Source organism: Schistocerca cancellata, chromosome 1 (genome assembly GCF_023864275.1).
Source record: "Schistocerca cancellata isolate TAMUIC-IGC-003103 chromosome 1, iqSchCanc2.1, whole genome shotgun sequence".
NCBI classification, from domain to species: domain Eukaryota; kingdom Metazoa; phylum Arthropoda; class Insecta; order Orthoptera; family Acrididae; genus Schistocerca; species Schistocerca cancellata.
Window position 1 is genome coordinate 136,614,828 of NC_064626.1, and position 21,061 is coordinate 136,635,888.

General features: G+C 41.8%; 1 protein-coding gene across 2 annotated transcripts; it reads right to left on the minus strand.

Moving 5' to 3' along the window:
- Positions 1-1,555: 1,555 nt before the first annotated feature.
- LOC126166836 (transcription elongation factor SPT4-A) lies at positions 1,556-19,122 on the minus strand. Of its 2 annotated transcripts, none has more exons than XM_049920435.1 (4): positions 18,912-19,122; positions 18,700-18,806; positions 1,932-1,987; positions 1,556-1,827 (listed from the first exon to the last, which is right to left on the minus strand). In XM_049920435.1, exons 1-4 carry the CDS (start codon positions 18,978-18,980, stop codon positions 1,769-1,771), a joined length of 291 nt encoding a protein of 96 aa, XP_049776392.1. In that variant the 5' UTR covers positions 18,981-19,122; the 3' UTR covers positions 1,556-1,768. The 2 variants fall into 2 exon arrangements, with proteins under 2 accessions (XP_049776392.1, XP_049776391.1); XM_049920434.1 differs by having other exon boundaries at positions 1,556-1,831.
- Positions 19,123-21,061: the final 1,939 nt, after the last annotated feature.

The following is a 21,061-nucleotide window of genomic DNA, read 5'->3' on the forward strand; positions in this document are numbered from 1 at the left end:
CAGCATTGTATTCGAATCTGCCCTTCTTAGAGACTGCTGGTGCCATTCAGTCACCAGCGAGAGATGACTTTGTCCGCTTCATTGCAGGTCATCCGCCCTGATGCCACCCACTCCGATCAGGGGCTCTCCCCACGGGCGCCACCCAGCCACAGCAAAGGCCACCTGGCATGATGGCCGTTGCTGGGAGTCCGGATGCCCCATGAAGATGGGCATCTACTCCTTGGCATACATGGGGAATTTACAGATCGGGCATCAGCAGTGTGATCCCTGTGCTGTCAGGGGGCTACCACCAAATGAGTACATGACAGCCTCACCACAATTGGCTGGCTACCGTATTGGATTCTGGGCACAGAGAAATCAAATACTGTCATGGGGCGAAGAGGACAGGAGACAACGGAAGAAGATGACCTATCCCAAAAAGTGTCCTTGCCCAGATAGTTGAATTGCAGGTGAAGATGCAAAGTCATGATGAGAAGAGGTTCAGGAGAACAAATATAAGGGCACTATGGATAACTCGTGCACCACATAAGGCACCCTTCCCCATATGGCCCACACTTCTGTAGAATTTGGAAAGTGGGAGGTCAAACCATAAATTGGGATTTGAACTTATAGGACCGAAAATGAGAGACTTCTTTTAGTCTCCTCTTACAACAAGCAGGAATACCGTGAGCCTATTCTAACCCCCGGACCTGCAGGGGGAGTGCCACCAGAGGTCCTCTGTGCCAGGTACCTATTTCCTCAGCCATGTCACGTGTGCAGAACTGCATCAGCACAAATTTGATTGTGCCCTGGCTATATAGGGTGGCTCAAGCCAACATTTTTGCAATTCACTTTACTGGAGATCTGGCCCAATCTATGTGCTGACTCTTAGCAGCCCATCAGTCAGAGCCCAGTCAGAATCCACCGCAACAGGACCTAACACATTCCAGCTACAATCCAGGACATACCTGTGGGCCAAATATGCTAAATGCTCAACCTTGTCATTGAGGGTTATCAGTGGCATAGTCTTCACATCACACTATGCTTACTCACAGTGTGTTCCAGGCATATGCCTGTCAATGTCTGGGAAGTTGTATTATTTTTCATTGAGAAGTTTTCCTTCATTATTAAATCTCTCTAATGTGGTTGTAATAAACTCTTGTTCTCGTTTACCAGTGTCTTATTATTCCTTATGAATCATTTCCCCATTGGAGGCACAGCAGTAAATACACAATCCAACTTTTGAAACTAGTAACTCCTCCCCTCGGGAGGCGGGAAGGATAAATTGGGGAAGGCTACAAAGAAGGGCTGGTTGGTCAGAAAGTCAGCTATTGTGAGAACAAAAGGAGACAATGAGCTTCATCACTGGAATTGCTTTAGCAGTCATTTTGACGTAAACAAACTGACAGCAACAATTACCACAAGGCTATTCAAATAAAATTGTCATTGTTTGATCTGCAAAGTCAGTGGTAACCAGACAAAAAACAGTATTCTATATTCTATCGAACTGTAATTTCAACATGAGATGGCAACCCATAGATCAATAGAAGTATAGTGAATACAAAAGTTCAGTGCATTTTCCAGAAAGTCATTTATTCTAGTAACAACTTTACAAAATGAATAAATTTACATACTTTTTGGTCATACATGTGTGAAAACAATCAAAATAAAATAAGTTCATTGTCCATACAAAGTGTCAGAAGTCCAAATCACACCAGCTGAAGGATAGAAATTCAGCGTTGGCTGGTGTCTCGAGATCTGTACGTGATTCCTCGGCTCTTCATCTCTCTCACAATACCAGCTGGCAGGCGACCAGACACTGATATCGCATATACTCCTTTAGTGAACCTATCTGCAGAAAAAATTGGTTTAGCACATTACTAGGTCAAATAAATAAAACTAAATATAAAAAACAATGTATTTTCTGTAATGTAATTTTAAATATTACTTACTTATCCGCTGCCATTTACAGACCCAGCTGTCCTCAGGACTCATTGCAGCAATCATCCTGCATGTATAGAAACAAAAATTAATATTAATATAAAAATCATTACATCAAGTAACAGCTGGAAATGAATTAAAACAAAAGCTAGAGTGCAGAAAAATACTGTCCTTGCCTTGCTGTGTTTCGGCATTTTACAATTGTGTTTTCTTTTAGGGCACAAAAACAACTAAGGTCATTTGCATCCATGTCAGAACCATAGAACAATACGATGAAAAAGGAGTTAAATGCAACTATGCGTTAAGCCCAATTGACGGAAGGAAGGTAGCTAAAAACAAGGACTTCCTCTTGGAGTAAGGTCCACGACATATGCCACAGAGACAACAGAGGTCCTGAACTAAAGATTAAATGTCCTTCCCCTTATTGCTATGATGGAAAAACGCAAAAAGCGGTCAACAGTCCACACATCATTCATTAAAACAGCCAATAACTCGGATGGCAAATACAAATTAGAACATAAGTGGTTAAAAAAAGGGCATTCCATCAGGAAATGGTGAACCGTCAAAGATTGGTGACAATAAGCACAAAGAGGCAGCGGATCATCACTTAACAAACGGCCATGGCTAAAACGAGCCCAGTATACAACCTAGCTAAAATGATCTCCTTGGGCTGACAGGAGGTCGGCCAAACAGCCGGGAAAGGTTTAATTCCCTGGAGCTTGTTCCCATGAAGGAAAGACCAGGGGTAAGGCCAAATGGACACCACCTGCAGACAGATGGCAACACAGAGTTCATCAGAAGCAATGGAAGAACTAGTGGGCTGAGGTAGGAGGACTACAGGGCAGCAGTGTAAGCAGCCTCGTTTCTTGTCAGACCGATATGACCACGGACCCACATAAACATCACAGTGGCTCCATCAAGAAGAAGCAAGTGAAAGCTTTCTTGGACCCGTTGCACAAAGGCATGGACTGTGTACAGGACACAGAAGCTTGGAATGGCACTGAGTGAGTTGGAGCAAATGACAATTGAAAAGCCTGTGTTGCTTGAGTACTGCATGGTCTGATACAGGGCAAAGAGCTCCACTGTAAATTCTGAGCAATGTTCCAGAAGCCAATACTGAAAAAGGTTGGTCCCAATGACGCAGGCACACCCGACACCACAGTCAGTCCAAGAGCCATCAGTGTACACAAAGGTTGGACAAATGGACGCCATGATGATGGATTGTATTTAGGCGGCATAAGATGGATGGATGTGCAGATGCATAAACAAAACACCCATAGTCTAGTTTCGAACAGACGAGGGATTGGTACAGACGGAGGAGGGTGGTCCAATCTGCTCTCCAGGAAGTACTGCTGAGGACACATAGGACACTGACGGACCGGGTACAGCAGGTGGTCCGGGCAAGACATGTGGGATGACCAAGAAAGCTTCCTATTGAGCATGAGCCCCAGGAATTTTGTTGTTACAGTGAATGGAAGAACAATAGACCCAAGATGTAAAGACAGCGGAAGAAGCCCATTGTGCCACAAGAAATACATAAAAAACAGTTTTGTCAGTGGAAAAGCAAAAGCCATTCTCGATGTCCATGAGTAAAGATGATTGAGACATCGTTGAAGAAGCCGCACAGGAAGAGAAATGCATGGAGAACTGCAATCAGTCACAAGATTATCAACAAAAAGTGAAGCTGGAGATGCCTGGTGGGAGACAGGCCATAATAGGGTTCATGGCGATAGCAAAGAGGACAATACTCGGGACGGAACCCTGAGGCACACCATTTTCCCGGATAAAGGTGTCCAAGAAGACAGAACCACACATACTTTGCAAACTCTGTCTTTTAAAAATTTCTGAACGAGAAAGGCATGCGGCCAAGGAAGCCACGTGTGTAGAGTGTATGGAGGACACCACTCCTCCAGCAGACGATGTAGACTTTCTCCAAATCAAAAAACAGGGCCATAGTCTGGGATTTCAGCAGAAAACCATTCATGAGATGGGTTGACAAAGTAATGAGATGGTCAACCGCAGAACAGCCCACTCGAAATCCACAAAGTGCAATGGTTAGTAGATTGCAAGACTTGAGCCACCATACCAGCCGGGCATGAATTACACGTTCCAGCTGGTGAGAGAAATTGGGCAATAGTCAGAAGGAAGGTGTTTCTCCTTACCAGCAATTTAGTAATTAATGTCCATCACCTTTTAAGATTACAGAAACAGAAATTCATCCACAGAAGAGAAAGAGATGTCTAGGACAAACTTTTTCAGTTTGTCTTAAAATTTTACTTTGCTGTCTGTCAGACATTTTATATCACTGGGTGAGTGATCAGAAATTTTAGTTGCAGCTTTGGGCACCCCTTTCTGTGCTAAAGACAACCTTAAAGGGGAATAATTAATGTCATTTTTCTTTCAGGTATTGTAATTATGTACAGCATTGTTCATTTTGAAGTGCAGTGGATTATTTACAACAAACTTCATGAGGGAATAAATATACTGTGAAGCTGTAGTCAGAATGCACAATGCCTTAAACATATATACAAGATGATCATGGGTGAACACCACATATTATTCATACAACATATTTTTGAGCAATGAAGACTTTCTTTATTAAACCATAATACTACTCTGTATGACATTATTGAGTGAAAATACACAAAATATGGCAACTTACTGATTTCTCTCTCGCCAAGATTTGTGAGTATTTAGAGTGCAAATGTGGCTGAATTACATTGTTTTAGGAGTTCCAAAATGTGATTTTTCCAATTTACATACTCCTCAATAAGAGTGCCAAAAATTTTAAAATTTCCACTCCAGTTATTATTTGCTCATCATGTGTTACACTTATCATTTGTGTAATACTGTGTCTTTCTGGAATGGAGAGTGAGACCATTTGCTAAAAATCACTCAGTAATACTTTTAAGAACATTAATTATAATTTCTTCTGTTGCTGTAGCTGTGTTTGGATTGGCTACAATGTTAGTGTCGTCTGCAAAAATAGAACTAATTCTGCTTGTTATATATTAGATGGAAGGTCATTTACATATTATGAGAAACAACTGGGGAATTGATGGAGCCTTGTGAACCCTATAAGTGATTTCTTCCCATTCACACAAATCTCCTCTGCTTCCATTGGCTGAATTATTAAGTACAACTTTCCATTGGTTTGTTGTACCATGAATTCCATGAAGGCCTATTTTATCTAAGAGAATATTGTAATTCACAATATCAAATGCCTTAGATAGGTCACAGGAAATAACAAATGGCGCTACTTTGTTTTTTTAACTCTCTTAAAATTTGGTGAGTGAACCGTAAATGGCATTTTCAGATGAGCAACTCTTCTTATATCCAAACTGTGATTCACTGAAGATACTACTGTTGCTAAACTACGTTGCCTTCTCAAAAATTTTGGAAAACAATGTCAAACAAGACGGTAGTTATTGACATGTCTCCTATCACCTTTCTTACAGCCAATTTAGCAATGACATATTTCAATCTATCTGGATAGACACTGTGAGTTAATGATGCATTGCATATTCCAGAAACAACACCATTTACTATACGGGAACAAGTCTTGTACTCTGTGAAAAACACTGTTAAATCCAGACGATCTTTCATTTTGAAGAGAATATAATTTTTTTTGATTTCAGAAGGAGAAGTTGATGAGACATTAATACGACTGGATTTTACATGACTTGTTTTTTCAACACCTTGCTTTCATTTTTTCTCTTTAACTGTTTGTCGCTATATAGATCAAGGGGATGTGCTGAATAAGATTTTCTCTCATGAACTAACATGTCCACATTGTGCCTAAACAGAAATAATTCTCTCATCTCAGACTCTTAGTTTCTCAAACAGGTAGATTGGGAAGGAAGGCTAGGGTCCACTCTGTATGCTTGCTTGGATAGGAGGAGTGGAGGGCAGCGTGGAGGGTAAAAATCATAGAGGGAGACCAAGAGATGAATACACTAAGCAGATTCAGAAGGATGTAGGTTGCAGTAGGTACTGGGAGATGAAGAAGCTTGCACAGGATAGAGTAGCATGGAGAGCTGCATCAAACCAGTCTCAGGACTGAAGACCACCACAACAACAACAAAGCCATTACAGCATCAATGACTACAGGAGTAATAGAAAAGTAAAGAAAGTAGAGTAATATTTACACCACATAAATGCAACAAGAAACATTTTACATTACAAGAGCAATCAACATCAAAAATTCATCTTCGAATCTGAAAATCTTGAATATACACGATCAAAATTCCAGACATTGTACCACACGTCTCAGATAGGTATGGTACAATATGTCTCAGATAGGTAAGTGCTGAGCAAAGTTATGAAGGGTGGGAAAGGCACATTGTGGTTTGAAATGCATTGGAAAAAAGCACCAAAAGAAAAGAGAGGATCACTGCAGATTTACCATAACCAAAGCCTTATCAACAAACAAACACTGAACAAATTGAAAATTAGCCTAAGAAGAGCCCTGTGTCAAATGTTCAATGAATTTTAAAGTAAAATTCTGTTTACTGATTTTATAGAAAATCCTAAGAGGTGTCTGTTTGTATACAAAGTATTTTGGTCTTACATAAAGTCAATAAATGGAACAAATCCATCCGTCTGCATATTCAGAGACCATAATGGCATCAAAACAGAGGATGACAGAAGATCCAAACACTGCATTTCTTTTTCTGAAATTGTTTCACTGAGAAAGACTGTACTGAGATTCTTGTTTTATTGAGGAAGATTGTACTGAAGTTTGTTCATTAAATCTCTGCACAAACATAAAAAATGACATACTGAAAACAGTGATTGCGGGACAGAAAATTAACTACAATCACTTCATACATGGGATTCCTATACAATTCTATAAACTTCTGCTACAAGCCATCTACGACAGGTCAGTGAAGGATAAAGTGTTCAAGTGACTGCAAAAATGTACAGGTCATTCCCATATTCAAGAAGTGTCAGAGTCATGACCACCTACATTTAAGTAAATTTTATGTCAACTACTATGAAGTGCATGGCAGAGGGTGCTTAGAATGGCACCACACATTAGTATGGCTTCTTCCCATTACAAATGTATATGAAGTGCAGGAAGCAAGAGTGCTAAATGCTTCTGTTTGTGCTTTAATTAGTCTACTTCCATCATTATGGTCTCTAAGAGTGTGATATATAGGGACTGAAGAATATAACTAGATTCTTTACAAAATACCGGTTCTTGAAAATTTGTATTTGTAAATGATTTTCTAATTATTTTATTCTGACTGGGGAGAAATCACATGGAGTTCCCAAAGGCTCTGTTTTAGAGCCACTATTACTCCTCAATACATGTAAACGATCTTCTCTCTAACATATGTCAAGCAGAATTAGTTCTTTTTGCAGATGATACTAGTATTATAATCAATCTAATCATACATACAGCAAAAGACGACATGGTAAACAATGTTTTTAAAAGTATCATTGCCCTGTTTTCAATGAATGATCTCACATTCAATTTTAGAAAGACGCATCATATTCACATCTAGGGGGGACTACACCCATGAGTAGTGTAACACATGGTGAGGAAATAATAAATAGGGTGGAAACTTCAAAATCTTACGTGTCAATATGGATGAGGATTTAAACTTGAAAAAGCTCATTTTGGAACTCCTAAAACCAATTAGTTCAGTCACATTGGCACTTATATCTAAACTTCCACATTTCAGACACTCAGATCTGGACTGAACATTGTACGTCGATAGAGCATCAATCAAGTCTCTGATTTAGTTCGTACTATGTGTTGTCGTCCAGCATAATGGGCGTAAATGTTAACTAAAAGTAGCACTAGAACTACCAAAGCACAGCAAAAGCATATCTGAGAATAATTTATTCATATGACTTCCACATGAGTTGCTGGAGCGTTAGGTTGTTGTGCCAAAGGCTGTGGGTTCAAAACCCCCAAATTAGAATTTTTTTTTTTTTTTTACTGTGTTATGTGTGGAAGTGTTATAAGGGATATGTAAAGGCTGTTTGAAGATTACAGCTATGTCCTCTTGGCAGTCTGCTTTCAAAATAAAGGAACAATTGCATCACATGTGTGGAAGTAATAGTAATAGTAGTAGTACAACAACAACAACAATAAAACTAACAGTACTAATAATAAACAAAATAAGAACACACACACTACACACAATGTGTCATTCATATATGCAAATGATCTACCTAACATACAACAAGCAGAATTAGTTATGTTTGCAAATGATACTAGTATTGTAATCTATCCAAGCATACATACAGTAAAAGGAAGCTTCAACTATAATGGTTGTGTTTCGGCGTAACATCAAGTGCCGGCACATCGGGCAAGAAGTGCGCAGAGAGCGGTGAGACAATGTCACCAATAGTACACTGACAGACCTCTCTCTAGGATGACACCGAGACAGGAGCGGCATCTAGGTGAGAATGCAAGTGCTGCTCTGCCTGGCCGTGGCCCAAGTTGAAGATGAGACTTCCTCCGAATGCAATAGCAGTGACTTATGAATGGTACTGTTTTGCTTGCATTGGAATTGTATATGCTGAAGGATACTGATTATTTGCAAGTCGCCACTGCCTTTGTGAATACGCATAGTTAAGTATTGTCATTTATCCTACTGTAACAAAAATCTATTAATATCATTTGCTTGAACTGTTGTCTAGCGATACGAGAAAGGAGGCTTCCTAGGCACCCTATATCAGATGAATGGGCAGAACACAACAGATTGCATACGAAGAAGTGTGTGAAGCAAATTACTTTTGTACACCAAGCGCATTTAATGAATTCCACATTTGCACATCCACCCTGTAGATCATACAATGAAAGCTTTTGTCTGAAACAGAACTTTGTTGAAGTTTCAACGGGTTTAGCCATTATCCACCTATGACAGTGAGAATAATAGAAATGTGGAGAACACAATTGATCATTGGATTGCAGCTTAAGAAGATTATTCCACTGTTGCAAACTGATCTCTTCTGAAGAATCTCAAGCAGCATTGGATATTTTACGAATCATAGGCTTGTACATTCTGAAGAAATGAAGATCAAATGGTTGACAAATCAAGGTTGTGTTTGCTGGAATTATGTGAACTGTGACTTTGTCTTCCGGTAGATTGTTTTGTATTTGCACGTCATGAAGAACACTAGTGTCTTTGTGGGGCCCATAAGTAACCAGTATTAGTGGAAATTTCTCTCCACTCATTTGTTCCACTACAGTTTCTTGTAGAAATGTCCTGAACAGTTCTTTGGTATTTTGCCCAAGGTGTGAGAGTGGATGATTAAATTTGGCACTGGAATCACAGAGACGTGTATGATACTCAAAGAATGAGGCTCTTGAAGGACAAAAAACAGCTCTGGAGCCAGTTTGACTGTCTGTGAAAGCAATGGAACAACAGTGTATGTATGGGTTGTTGCGTAACGGAATATACAACCCCCACAATATCTTTAGAACACCTAGTTGGAAGAGTGTGGCCCACAGACATCTCCTTGTCGAACCCACTTTCGTTGGTGTTGTAGATATTTGCATCTGTGGTAGGCTGTCATGAGTGGACAAGATGCTTGTTGCCAGTCTTCTACCGTTTTCTGGATGTCATCTCTGTTGTGGCACATTTTCATTGTAACAAAATGCTTGTCTTTGCAGCTTACAGTACTGCTTTTATGCTTCCAGTGCAAGACCCAAATGTCACTGGTGTTAAATCATGAGAAATTTAACTGCCTCACTTTTGGTTTTGCTATGACCTTCCTGATGGTGGAGTTTGAAGATCTCCATCACATGCACTGTAATATGCTTGTACTTCTCCTTCACAGACGTTAACTCTCCACATTCCCACTTCCATTTCCAATCATGAAGCATACACCATGCAGGACATCTAGGGTGAAATCTGTTTTTCATTGGAGACATCATGCAATGTGCACATGTTTGATTTGGCTTTGGCTGCTGTTTGACTTTAAGCCAATATTTGAGAGCATTTCGATAGATGGCAAATCTGTCTGCAAGTGTTACCGGTGCCCTCTGATCCAAAAAATAAAACAAAGTCTAGTAAAATTTGGTGCACTGTGATCTGTACGCCACAAGTATCACACACTGGAGGATCCTCTTGCTGGAGACATGCATCATAGGACTATGACCTAAGAGAAGACAAGTAAGGAGAACCTCATTCCACCTGTGTGACTGGAAGGAGGTATGCCATGGCTGCATTGTGGAATTACCAAGACACAGTTAATTAGCTGCGAATTTCAGCCATTCTCCTTCCCACTGACGCATGACCCTGTGCCTCAACAGCAAGCAAAAGCATGCAAGGGGATGGCACAATGAACTAATTGAGGATCGCGACATGCCTCCTTGTGTGCTATATCCGCACTTTTGTTCCCCTCCATACCCCTGTGCCCTGGCACCTAACAGAAACACACCTCCTTTCCCAGCTTTTGTAGTCGAAGGAGGGCACTAAGGGAATTAGAATAGACAAGGAATTTAGCACTTGAAACATGTCTCATTTGCTCCATTGCAGTAAGATTGTGCATAATTCTGCACTGAAAACAGTTAAGCCTTGAGGTAGTTGGATCATGAGGATATGGTTGGGCAAAACAGCAGAGCAACCAATGGAGTTCCCCTGTTTAGACACATCCATAAAAACAGCTACTGAGTTGTGGTGCCCAGTTTATTAAAAACATAAGCAGGAGTGCAATCTCTCCTGTACTTTGCTAAATCTAAAATCACTCTTGGCCCCTGCAGTAACCAGGGTGGCAGGCAGTTAAAACCCTGGAGTTGGGGTTGTACTTGCTCCACACCAAGTGACTCCAACACATGTTGCACATGAATCCCAAATCACCCTGTTGCTCATGGACGAATGGAGAAAGGCAGCCCAGAGATTGACAAGAACAATACAGTGTGCAAATGAATTCGGAGCAATGAGGAACTTACATGCCTGATGAACCAAGAGCTGCTGCCAGATGGTGAGAGGCAATTCCCCAGCTTCAGCATAGAGACTGAGTAAGGGGGTGGACCTGTAGGGATCTAGGCCAGCTGAATCTCCCCATGGTGGACAGCATCAATAGTCTTCAGATAAGGGAGTTTCACTAACCCATAATCCAGACACAATCGCACATAAGCTGTATAAAACTGGAGTAGATGCACCTTGTCCGTTCTTGGAGTCCTGTGGCTAAGATACTTTGAGATATTCAATGCCTTCTGTGTTCTGGCTTGTGGCTTTCAGATCTCTCAGGTGTGGTAACTAACACAATTTGAGGCCCAAAAAACTGCACAGATTATTTAAAATGTAGAATGGTGAGTCAGGTAAATTAAAAATGCAATGAGAGTTATTAAAGTGAGCACACACACATTTATCTGCAGAAAATTCAAAACCTGTCTTTGCAGCCCATTACTCTAACCTCTGCACTTCAAGTTGCAACTGACGAGTTGCTGTTAAAGCACTGTAGGAGGAACATAAAACTGCAAAATCATCCAAAAATAAGTAACACTGTACAGCATTGTTTATCATAGACGCGATTCTGTTTAATGTTACAGTAAGGAGAGTAACAGTTAAAACACGGCCCTGAGGAACACCATTCTCCTGCTCAAAATGATCTGACAGCACGTCACCAACTCAGGACACAAAAGTCCACATAGACAGGAAAGACCATATGAAGATGAGGAGCCAGCTACAAAAGCCTCATTGATGGAGCTGCGTAAGGATACAATGTCTCCAAGTAGTGCAGTATGCCTTATTGATGGCAAAGAAAATACCAAAACAAAGATGTTTATGTATGGAAGTCTGATGAATAGCCACCTACAGCAGGGTCAGGTTGTTGACAGTGGACCAAAATCTCTGGAATTCACACTGAGAGTGGCTAATAAGTTGCCTGGTTGCTAATAACCAGGAGTTTCAAAATAACTGCAGCAGCAAAAGTGCATTGACAAATGCAGGTACTTGTGCTGACACTAGCAACTTCCACTTGTGTAGTGTTTCAGAATGGAAGCAAAGAGGGCAGTGTATGTGGAAGGGTGCATGGCCATGTAAGTGTTTTTGGCTTCGCCATATGGGATGTGCTTTGTCATTTTTATCTCCTGGATCTTCCTTTCTTCAAGGAAGACACTGCAGTTCCTACTACATACAGGATGAAGCCCAGAGCAGTTGACACACTTCAGAGGACATGAACAACCAACTCCTTCGCAGGTGGCCTTACCACATTTGGCATAAGTGGCTTCTCCCTTACAACCGAGAGCAGTGTGCCCAAAGTACTGGCATTTGTAACAGCACACTGGGTTGGGAACATAAGGCCACACATTGAGGCAAAGGAAATCTGCCTTGACACGTCCTTGGAAGGTTGGTGCTGTTAAATGTAAGTATAAACAAGTCTGATTTGATCAGATCACTGTCCACCTTTCTCATGACATTTTGCACATCAACAACACCTTATTTGGCCCACTTAGCTTTCAGTTCCTCTTTGGGAATATCGAATAATTCTCTGCATGTCACAATGCCTTTGCTGTAGTTCAAACTGTTATGCAGTTCACTTTTGATTGCATACTCCCTAAAGCGTTGAGGTTTCTGCAAGTTCTTTACTTGTTGGAAACTAGACTTTTCAACCAGCAGGTTACCATTACAAAAGTGCATGACAGATTTTGAAGTTCTAGCAATGCCCCCACTACACCTTCTTGGATGTACAATGGAGAGACTAACTCGTAGCTGCCCTCTTTCCATTTCATTATTAGAAACACATTCTGACCACCATCTTAATTCTGTTACTATACACCAAAGGACTCTGCATAATCCCTAAGTCTGGAGGACTGGCTACATGCCTCTTGTTGGACTGGGTGTTGGTTACCTATCAGCAATTCCCCTGGGAATAGGAAGAGAAAATTCTGAGGGGACTGTCTCGGTCCCACAAGCAGCTAGGGGAAATAAAGGTCCACTCAGACAGAGCCCTGATTGCCTGAGTAAGCCTTATGCAACTGAGGTTGTCCCCTGACTATTCTACCTCAACAGCCATCAACCTCATCAGAGCACAGCACACCTTGAGACTGAGAGGGTTTTTGATAGAGGTTTTTACCATCCTTGTGATCTGGTTGGACAGGCCAAGAACCCCATTCCCTGTGACACACAATGTTCCACTGCCACACCATAGGGTGGTTGCTGAAGGCTGCCCAGAGCTTATGTTTTTGTTTTTGTTTATGGCACTCAACTACTAATGTCATTAGCGCCCAGTCACAAATGTTAGTGCACTGATAGCGTAGAAAAATGCAAGGGGGCAACACCAGAGAGTACTTACAAAGACACAGATAAACAAAATAAAAAGAGTTTGATCTTTTTGGACAAGTCTGTCAATGTAATAAAACTAAAGATACGAGCAGCTGCTCAAACGTCATCAGCTAGAAGTTCGTGTAAGGTAGACGGCAGACACAGGACAACACGAGAGTGAATAAAATGGGGACAGGACGATAAAATATGGCGCACCATCAATGGATGACCACAGGGGCACTGCGGGGCGGTAGCTAAATCGGCAATGCCCAATCCGCAACATGGTCAAAATGACCTCCTCTCGCCGGGAAGGGCGTGTGGAGGTTGTCCAAGCCGTCGGGATCAGTTTGATGGCCATAAGCTTATTTTCATGGAGAGAGGACCAAGCCTCATGCCACAATGATGAAACGTGCCGACAAAGAACCCCACTAACATCAGTTGATGGGACACAAAAGGAAGCTGTCCGAGGCAGGAGGACAGCAGCCTTGGCCACAGCATCAGGCGCTTCGTTCCCAGGCACACCAATGTGGGCAGGAATCGACAAAAAAAGGATACGAGCACCGGTATCAGCTAGCGACTGAAGGGACCGTTGAATTCGTTCCACGAGAGGGTGGTCCGAATATGGGTCACGGAGACTCTGTATGGCGGTCAAAGAATCAGAGCAGATGGCATAGGGAGAATGACGATGGTGGCAGATATACTGAATAGCCTGATAGAGAGCAAAAAGCTCAGCTGTTAAGCTTGAACACTGGTCAAGGAGCCGGTACTGAAAGGTATCTGACGCCAGCAGTAGTCTCGGAGTCATCTGTGTAAATAAAGATGTTAATAGCGAGCCTTGAACTAAGTTCGACAAACCTCGAGCAGTATATCGAATCTGCGGTCCTCTCCTTTGAGAGTGAGCTGAGTTCAAGGTGAACGCGAACCTGAGCCTGTAGCCAAGGTGGCGTCGGGCTCTCACCCACTTGAAAAGTTGTAGGGAGGGTAAAATCAAGTTGCTGAAGCAGACGACGAAAGCGAACTCCAGGAGGTAACAGGGCAGACACATACAGCTCATGTAGAATGCTCCAGTCGCCAGACGTAACCCCCGATGGTGGATAGAGTTTAGACGGTGTAAGATGGACAGCTGGGCAGAAGAGTAAACAAAGCTCCCATAATCCAGCTTGGATCAGACAATGGACTGATAAGCGAAGCAGGACCATTTGATCTGCTCCCTATGATGTACCGCTGAGAACACGGAGGACATTTAGGGAACGGGTACAACGAGCAGCCAAGTAAGACACATGTGGAGACCAGCAGAGTTTCCTGTCAAATGTAATACCTAAAAAAATTTTGTCGTCTCCACGAATGGGAGAGCAACGGGACTGAGATGTAAGGATGGTGGAAGAAACAGTTTGTAACACCAGAAGTTCATACAGACCATTTACTCACCAGAAAAATGGAAACCATTAGCAACACTCCAGGAAAATAGACGGTTGAGACAACGCTGAAGACAGCACTCCAAGAGACATGCTCTCTGAACGCTGCAGTAAATCGTAAAGTCGTCCACGAAACGGGAGCCTGAAACGTCAGCGGGAAGGCAATCCATTGTTGGATTGATAGCTATGGCAAAAAGGGCCATGCTCAAAACAGAGCCCTGGGGCACCTCATTCTCCTGACGAAAGGCATTTGACAAAACAGAACTCACACGTACCCTGCACATTCGATCCATTAAAAATGCATTAATAAAAAGAAGGAGGTGAGCACAAAGGCCCCAAGTGTGCATGGTGCTGAGAATGCCCGCCCTCCAACAGGTGTCGTAAGCCTTCTCCAAATCTAAGAACACAGCCACCATCTGGCACTTATGCAAAAAGTTGTTCATAATGAAGGTCGACAGGGTAACTAGGTGGTCAACAGCAAAGTGGCACCTACGAAAGCCACATTGGACATTAGTAAGGAGGCATCGAGATTCAAGGAGACAAACCAATTGAGAATTTACCATGCACTCCATCACCTTGCAGACGCAGCTGGTAAGGGAGTTAGGGCGATAACTGGAAGGAAGGTGTTTGTCCTGTCCTGGTTTGGGTGTGGGAACAACAACTGCTTCACGCCAGTGCGGGCCTCGGAGCAGAGGATCGGGACCAGGTGAGTGCACTTTCAAGTTCCCACACGGTGAAGATGGCATTGTTACTTTCACGATTCAAAGATTGGAAAGAAGGTGGCCGTGCCTCCTCTGTTTGTTTTCGGGGGAGCAAGGCAGGGTGGTAATGAGCAGAGCTCAAAACCTCTGCGTAAAAGCGACCCTGGTGTCAGATAGCCGTCGCAGGCCACCCCAGACAACAGAAGAAGGAGTAAAACTGTTGAAAGAGCTGGTGAAAGCCACCCAACAAGCCTTTTTTGCTTTCTTTGATAACATTATGACATTGTGCACGGAGTCATTTGTAACTGATACAGTTCGCCATCATAGGGTGGCGTTGGAAGGTGCGTAAAGCACGTCGCCGAGCACGAATAGCGTCACTGCATGCTGTAGTCCACCAGGGGACTGGGACTTGACATGGAGAAGAGGAATTACGAGGGATGGAATATTCAGCAGGAGTGAGAATAACGTCCATGATGTATGCAACCTGACTATCGCAGCTGGAGAAGTTTAGATCATGGAAGGTCGCCAGGGAAGTGAAAAGCCCCCAGTCGGATTTGGAGATGTTCCAGCTAGTGGAATGTGGAGAAGGGGTGTGATGCAGGAGATGGATTACGCAGGGGAAATGGTCGTTTGAGTATGTGTCAGACAGAGCATACCAATCGAACCGACGTGCAAGTTAGATAGTGGATATTGAGAGGTCCAAGTGGGAATAGGTATGTGTTGCGTCCGAAAGGAAGGTAGGTGCACCGGTATTTTAGCAGACTAGACTGAGGTGGTTGAAAATGTCTGCCAAGAGGGAGCCTCTCGGGTCGGATGCTGGAGAGCCCCAAAGGGGATGGTGAGCATTTAAGTCTCCAATCAACAAAAATGGTGTAGCAAGCTGAGCAATCAGTTGTATCATGTCTGCCTTAGTAAAGGCAGATGATGATGGAGTGTAAACAGTACAAACGGAAAATGTGAAAGTGGGGAGAATAATTCGGACGGCAACTGCCTGCAGATATGTGTGCAATGCGATTGGATCATAGTAGACATCATCCCGAACCAGCAACATGACCCTTCCACGAGCTGGAATACCTGCCACAGGGGGTAGGTCAAAATGCACGGAGGTATAGTGTGCCAGGTCAATACGATCACATGGGTGTAACTTTGTTTCTTGGAGACCTACGACAAGCGGGCAGTGCATTCGAAAGAGAAATTTTAGTTCCTCTCGGTTGGACCGAATGCTGCGTCCTCCGCTGGTGAAAGGCCAGATGATCGGCTACCAGCGGTGCAGCCTGGCGAAACTGAAGATGGCCGGGGACGGCAGCCACTGGGTGACGCAGGAGAAGAAACGCGCCTCGGCGGTGATGGAGAACTCTTTTTTTCTATGAGCCTTCTTTGAAGAATTATGTTTTGTCGAAAGAACAGTTGATGGCTGTGAAGTTTGTGTACGCAAGAAATCTTCGCATGTCAGTTCTTTGTTGAAGGTCTGAGCATCTGATTTAGAGGTCCTCGTCTTAGCAGTAGCAGATGATGATGATTGAGCCTTAGGGTTGGTGGGAGGAAGAGGAGACGTAGAACAGTTAAACATAGTGTAACAAACCAAGATAGCACGTGCTTAGCAAAATAATCCTGTGAATATAATCAAATTTGCGAAAATAAACGAGAGAAGAATCAAGGCTACAGGTGTAATTTTTGCTGTTACGAGAGAGTTTGTTACAATATCAAGCTAGTGAAATTTGTATAAAGTGTGGACACAGCGTAACTATAAATCAGTGTATGTACTAGTGAAAATCTTTCAAATAAGTGTTTAGTACAATTCTGAACTGTGTGTTTAAAGTGCACAAATGAAATGAATGAATATGGTACCTGTATTCCAGGTATGCTCACTCCAATAAAATTTTTTTTGTGAAGCATGCTGAAGAAAAGCAAACAACTATCATCATGATGCACGGTATGTAAACTGATCAGCGCAAGGCACAGAACGAAATCAATGGCTCGAAACTAAAATAATAGACAAAGCTGAAATTTTGCAAGTGGATGCTCTAATTGCACATCTTACTGATAGTTTGAAGCTCTACAAAAACAAGGAAACTGTATGAAAGCGACAAACAATGTGTCAATTCATTCAGATGACCGAAAATGTAGACCAAATTTACAAAAGGAACAACAAAACAGAGACAATGCTGAATGTTTCGATAACTGTGTTACATCACATGTCCCAGTAAAAGTAAATATTGTACACACAGAAATGGAATTAGTAGTGAAAGGAACGAGGAATCATTGTAATGCAGCTATATACAAAATGACTTCATTTTAAATCTAAAAAAAAGACAATGTTCATGGTGTTCACAAATAGAGAAAAGGAAGAACACATAGATATATTCATAGGTGAAACAAGACTGTAAGAAGTCAACACTATTAAATTTTTGGGGATTACAGTTGACAATAAGCTCCAGTGGAGTCAACATATGGATAATATTAGCTACATTATGCCGACAAGGAGCTTAGTGTATCATGCTCTATTTGAGCCAGACATACAATATGGAATTACTGTTTGGGGAAATTCCAGCAGCAAAATTACAAAAAGACTTATGCAGTCTAAAAATACTGACATTTCTACCTATCTATAATTAATATAAGTACTTGCAGTATTAGAAAGAAATGAAGATGTTCATACAAATGAAACAAGAAAATAATGTCCAGCTGAGAAGTATACAACACCAACCGAGGGTTGCTGAAAAAGGTCCTCGATATTAGGGTGTCAAACTCGTAAAATGCCTTCCAAAGGGTTTGCAGGAAAATGAAAAGACATTCCAAAAATTTTCAAAGGATAATTTAATGGAAAAGGAATTTCATAGTGTAGAAGAGTATATGCATCAATGAATAACAAATACTACTGTTACTGTTATAGAGGTGCTGTAACTAAATGAATATATTATATCTAAATAACATGAGAACATGAATGTTGAGAGAAAAGTGTAAATATGAGTACAATGCAGTAAGTAAATAATTTTCAGAACCTAAAAAATGGGTAAAAAATGTATGCAATGTTGTTATAAATATTGCCACTTTGATGTATTAAATTATAGTAAATAGGTTACATATTGTAAGAAAATGGGTTTAAGCCGACTTGTCTCATATTACAAGTACACACTTTGTACGAAATGTAATCAAATTGGGCCAAATAAATATCAATCAATCAGTTAGTTGTGGCATGTACGTATGCGCCTAACAGCTGTAGATTTTTCAGTGGAGCAGGCTGTGCTGTGCTGTCACGAGAAAATGTTTCAATAGTTTCGCTGGGACACGCTTCAATATGGGCCCGCCTCTGGTGAGCTTTAGGCCCTTGCGGTTCTCAGTGCCTCATTTCAAGAACAGTGGCACAGATATATTAAAGAAATGCGTGACTTATTATACAAGAGGTACAAAATAATATATTAAAAAGATTACCCATCAAAATTGGCACTCGTACAATCGTATACATTATCTCTGTTGTTTTTCATACGCAGAAATTCATCGCAATTGTCACAGCCGTCGAATTCAAACTGATCTAATGTCTGAAAATGAGAAATCTCTTGCCAGTTACCCACATCGTAGGACTACTTACAACTCTAAATACAGAAATAAACTGTGAATTAAATATCAACCAATACTGAACTGACCTTTATGAGCGAGCACACTAGACACGCTCTAAGATTTCTCAGATCTTTAGGAATTGTTTCAAGAGACATTGTGTCTGCAGTCCAGCACCACACGTCAATACAATTCACAAAATCACAACTTTTCCGCAGTACTAAGCGTAAATTCACAACAAAACAATACTACGACAGTTCGCCAAAGCTCTTAGCACTCGCAGTTGTTCCAGTGATCTATTTCCCATAAATTCAAAGTTCGTACAAGTAAAGTGAGATAACGACATGAAGGTCAGTTGCGCCAGTCGTTTATGGCAGTGTTAGGCTGTGGGCAACAGCCTCGGCTCGGGGAAAACCTTGCAAAGGCTTAAAGCAGAGGTTAGCGGAGGCCGCACGTGTTAAACAGATTGCATGCAGTACTTAACTTAGCATTTTTTTTTAAAGGTGTAAATTGTTACATAAAAACTGTCATTATCTTGGCAATCCCTATAAAGGTCATTAGTTTTACGGAGAAATTTAACGATTGTGAAACGAGTTAAGTTATATTAAACAATATTATAAACAATATGTACATCCGTTTGCAATGAACTTCCCATTTTGCATACTATTAGTACTTAAAAATAGATTTTTTATAAAAAAAAACGCATTCCCATCACAGTCAAGTACAGAATTAGAATGAATTAGAGGTGTTCATACACGCACTTCAAATAGAAATGTTACAGTATAGAGTGCAGACGGTGAAAGTCACAGACATTTACAACAAAACGACGATTTTTTTCATATAGCTTTTAAGTAATGGTAAACAGTTTTAGATATGGGACTATGTAGGCATAATATTGGGTGAGTGCACACCCAAAAAGATTATCATCGGTAAAATAAATAACTTCATGGGTGCCAGTTAAATCTAAAGTAAAAGAAGGAACTGAAGGATATCAGTAAATTCCACCTATAAAACGGCTTTTCTGAGGAGATTTCTAGTAAGAGACAAGTCACCCACCTCTGCATGTATGGAAATTCAGATTTCGTACCATTTTTGAGACAAAGACTTTGACCCTCTGCCCTTTCCTACTTTCCCCACTGGCAGTCCAACTTGTGATGTAACCCACACGCTTGAGATGCATTGTAGCGTAGGCAGAGCAAGCATTTCATAACTAATTTACCGGTATTCATTTCCATTCATCCAAGAATAATCTGACAGTGGTAGGGGAACTGTCATGGTAAATAATAAAAATCAATAGATCGAAATATACATATGCACAAAATAAGTAAAAATGTTCTGTAAGGATAGGCATATAGTTTCTCTCTTCACACAGCAGCAGCCAATAAGCTAGATGGTAATCTCATGCTTACACTGCCAGCATCATTATCAAAAAGTACAAAGTAGTATCATTTATGTAATACACATTATCCCCTCCCGCCTCCCATGAACCATGGACCTTGCTGTTGGTGGGGAGGCTTGTGTGCCTCAGCGATATAGATAGCCGTACTATATGCGCAATCATAATGGAGGGGTATTTGTCGAGAGGCCAGACAAATGTGTGGTTCCTGAAGAGGGGCAGCAGCCTTTCCATTAGTTGCAGGGGCAACAGTCTGGATGATTGGCTGATTTGGCCTTGTAAAACTGAACTCCATCCGAACAGGCCTTGGAAGGCACAATGGTACCAACTGGCCGCCATGTCATCCTCAGCCCACAGGCGTCACTACATGCGTATATGGGGAGGCATGTGGTCAGCACACTGCTCTCTTGTCTGTATGTCAGTTTACAAGATGGGAGTCGCTACTTCTCAATCAAGTAGCTCCTCAGTTTGCCTGACAAGGGCTGAATGCATCCCGCTTGCTAACAGTGCTCGGCAGACCATATGCTAACCCATCCAAATGCTAGTCCAGGCTGACAGTGCTTAACTTCAGTGATCTGACAGGAACCGGTGTTATCACTGCAGCAAGCCCATTGGTGGTCTGGCCTTGTAGCGTTAACCAAAACAGCCTTGCTGTGCTGGTATTGCGAATGGCTGAAAACCAGGGGAAACTACAGCCGTAATTTTTCCCCAGGGCATGCAGCTTTACTGTATGGTTAGATGATGATGGCATCCTCTGGGGTAAAATATTCTGGAGGTAAAATAGCCCCCCATTTGGATCTCCAGGCTGGGACTACTCACAAGGACGTTCTTATCAGGAGAAAC

Excerpts from the sequence above, each read along its gene's own strand:
- LOC126166836 (XM_049920434.1), bottom strand. The coding sequence starts at position 18,980 with ATGTCTCTTGAAACAATTCCTAAAGATCTGAGAAATCTTAGAGCGTGT. Across the intron at positions 1,988-18,699 it reads ACGAGTGCCAATTTTGATGG|GATGATTGCTGCAATGAGTC; the intron begins GTAATCTTTTTA and ends CTATACATGCAG. Across the intron at positions 1,832-1,931 it reads CTGTAAATGGCAGCGGATAA|ATAGGTTCACTAAAGGAGTA; the intron begins GTAAGTAATATT and ends TTTTTTCTGCAG.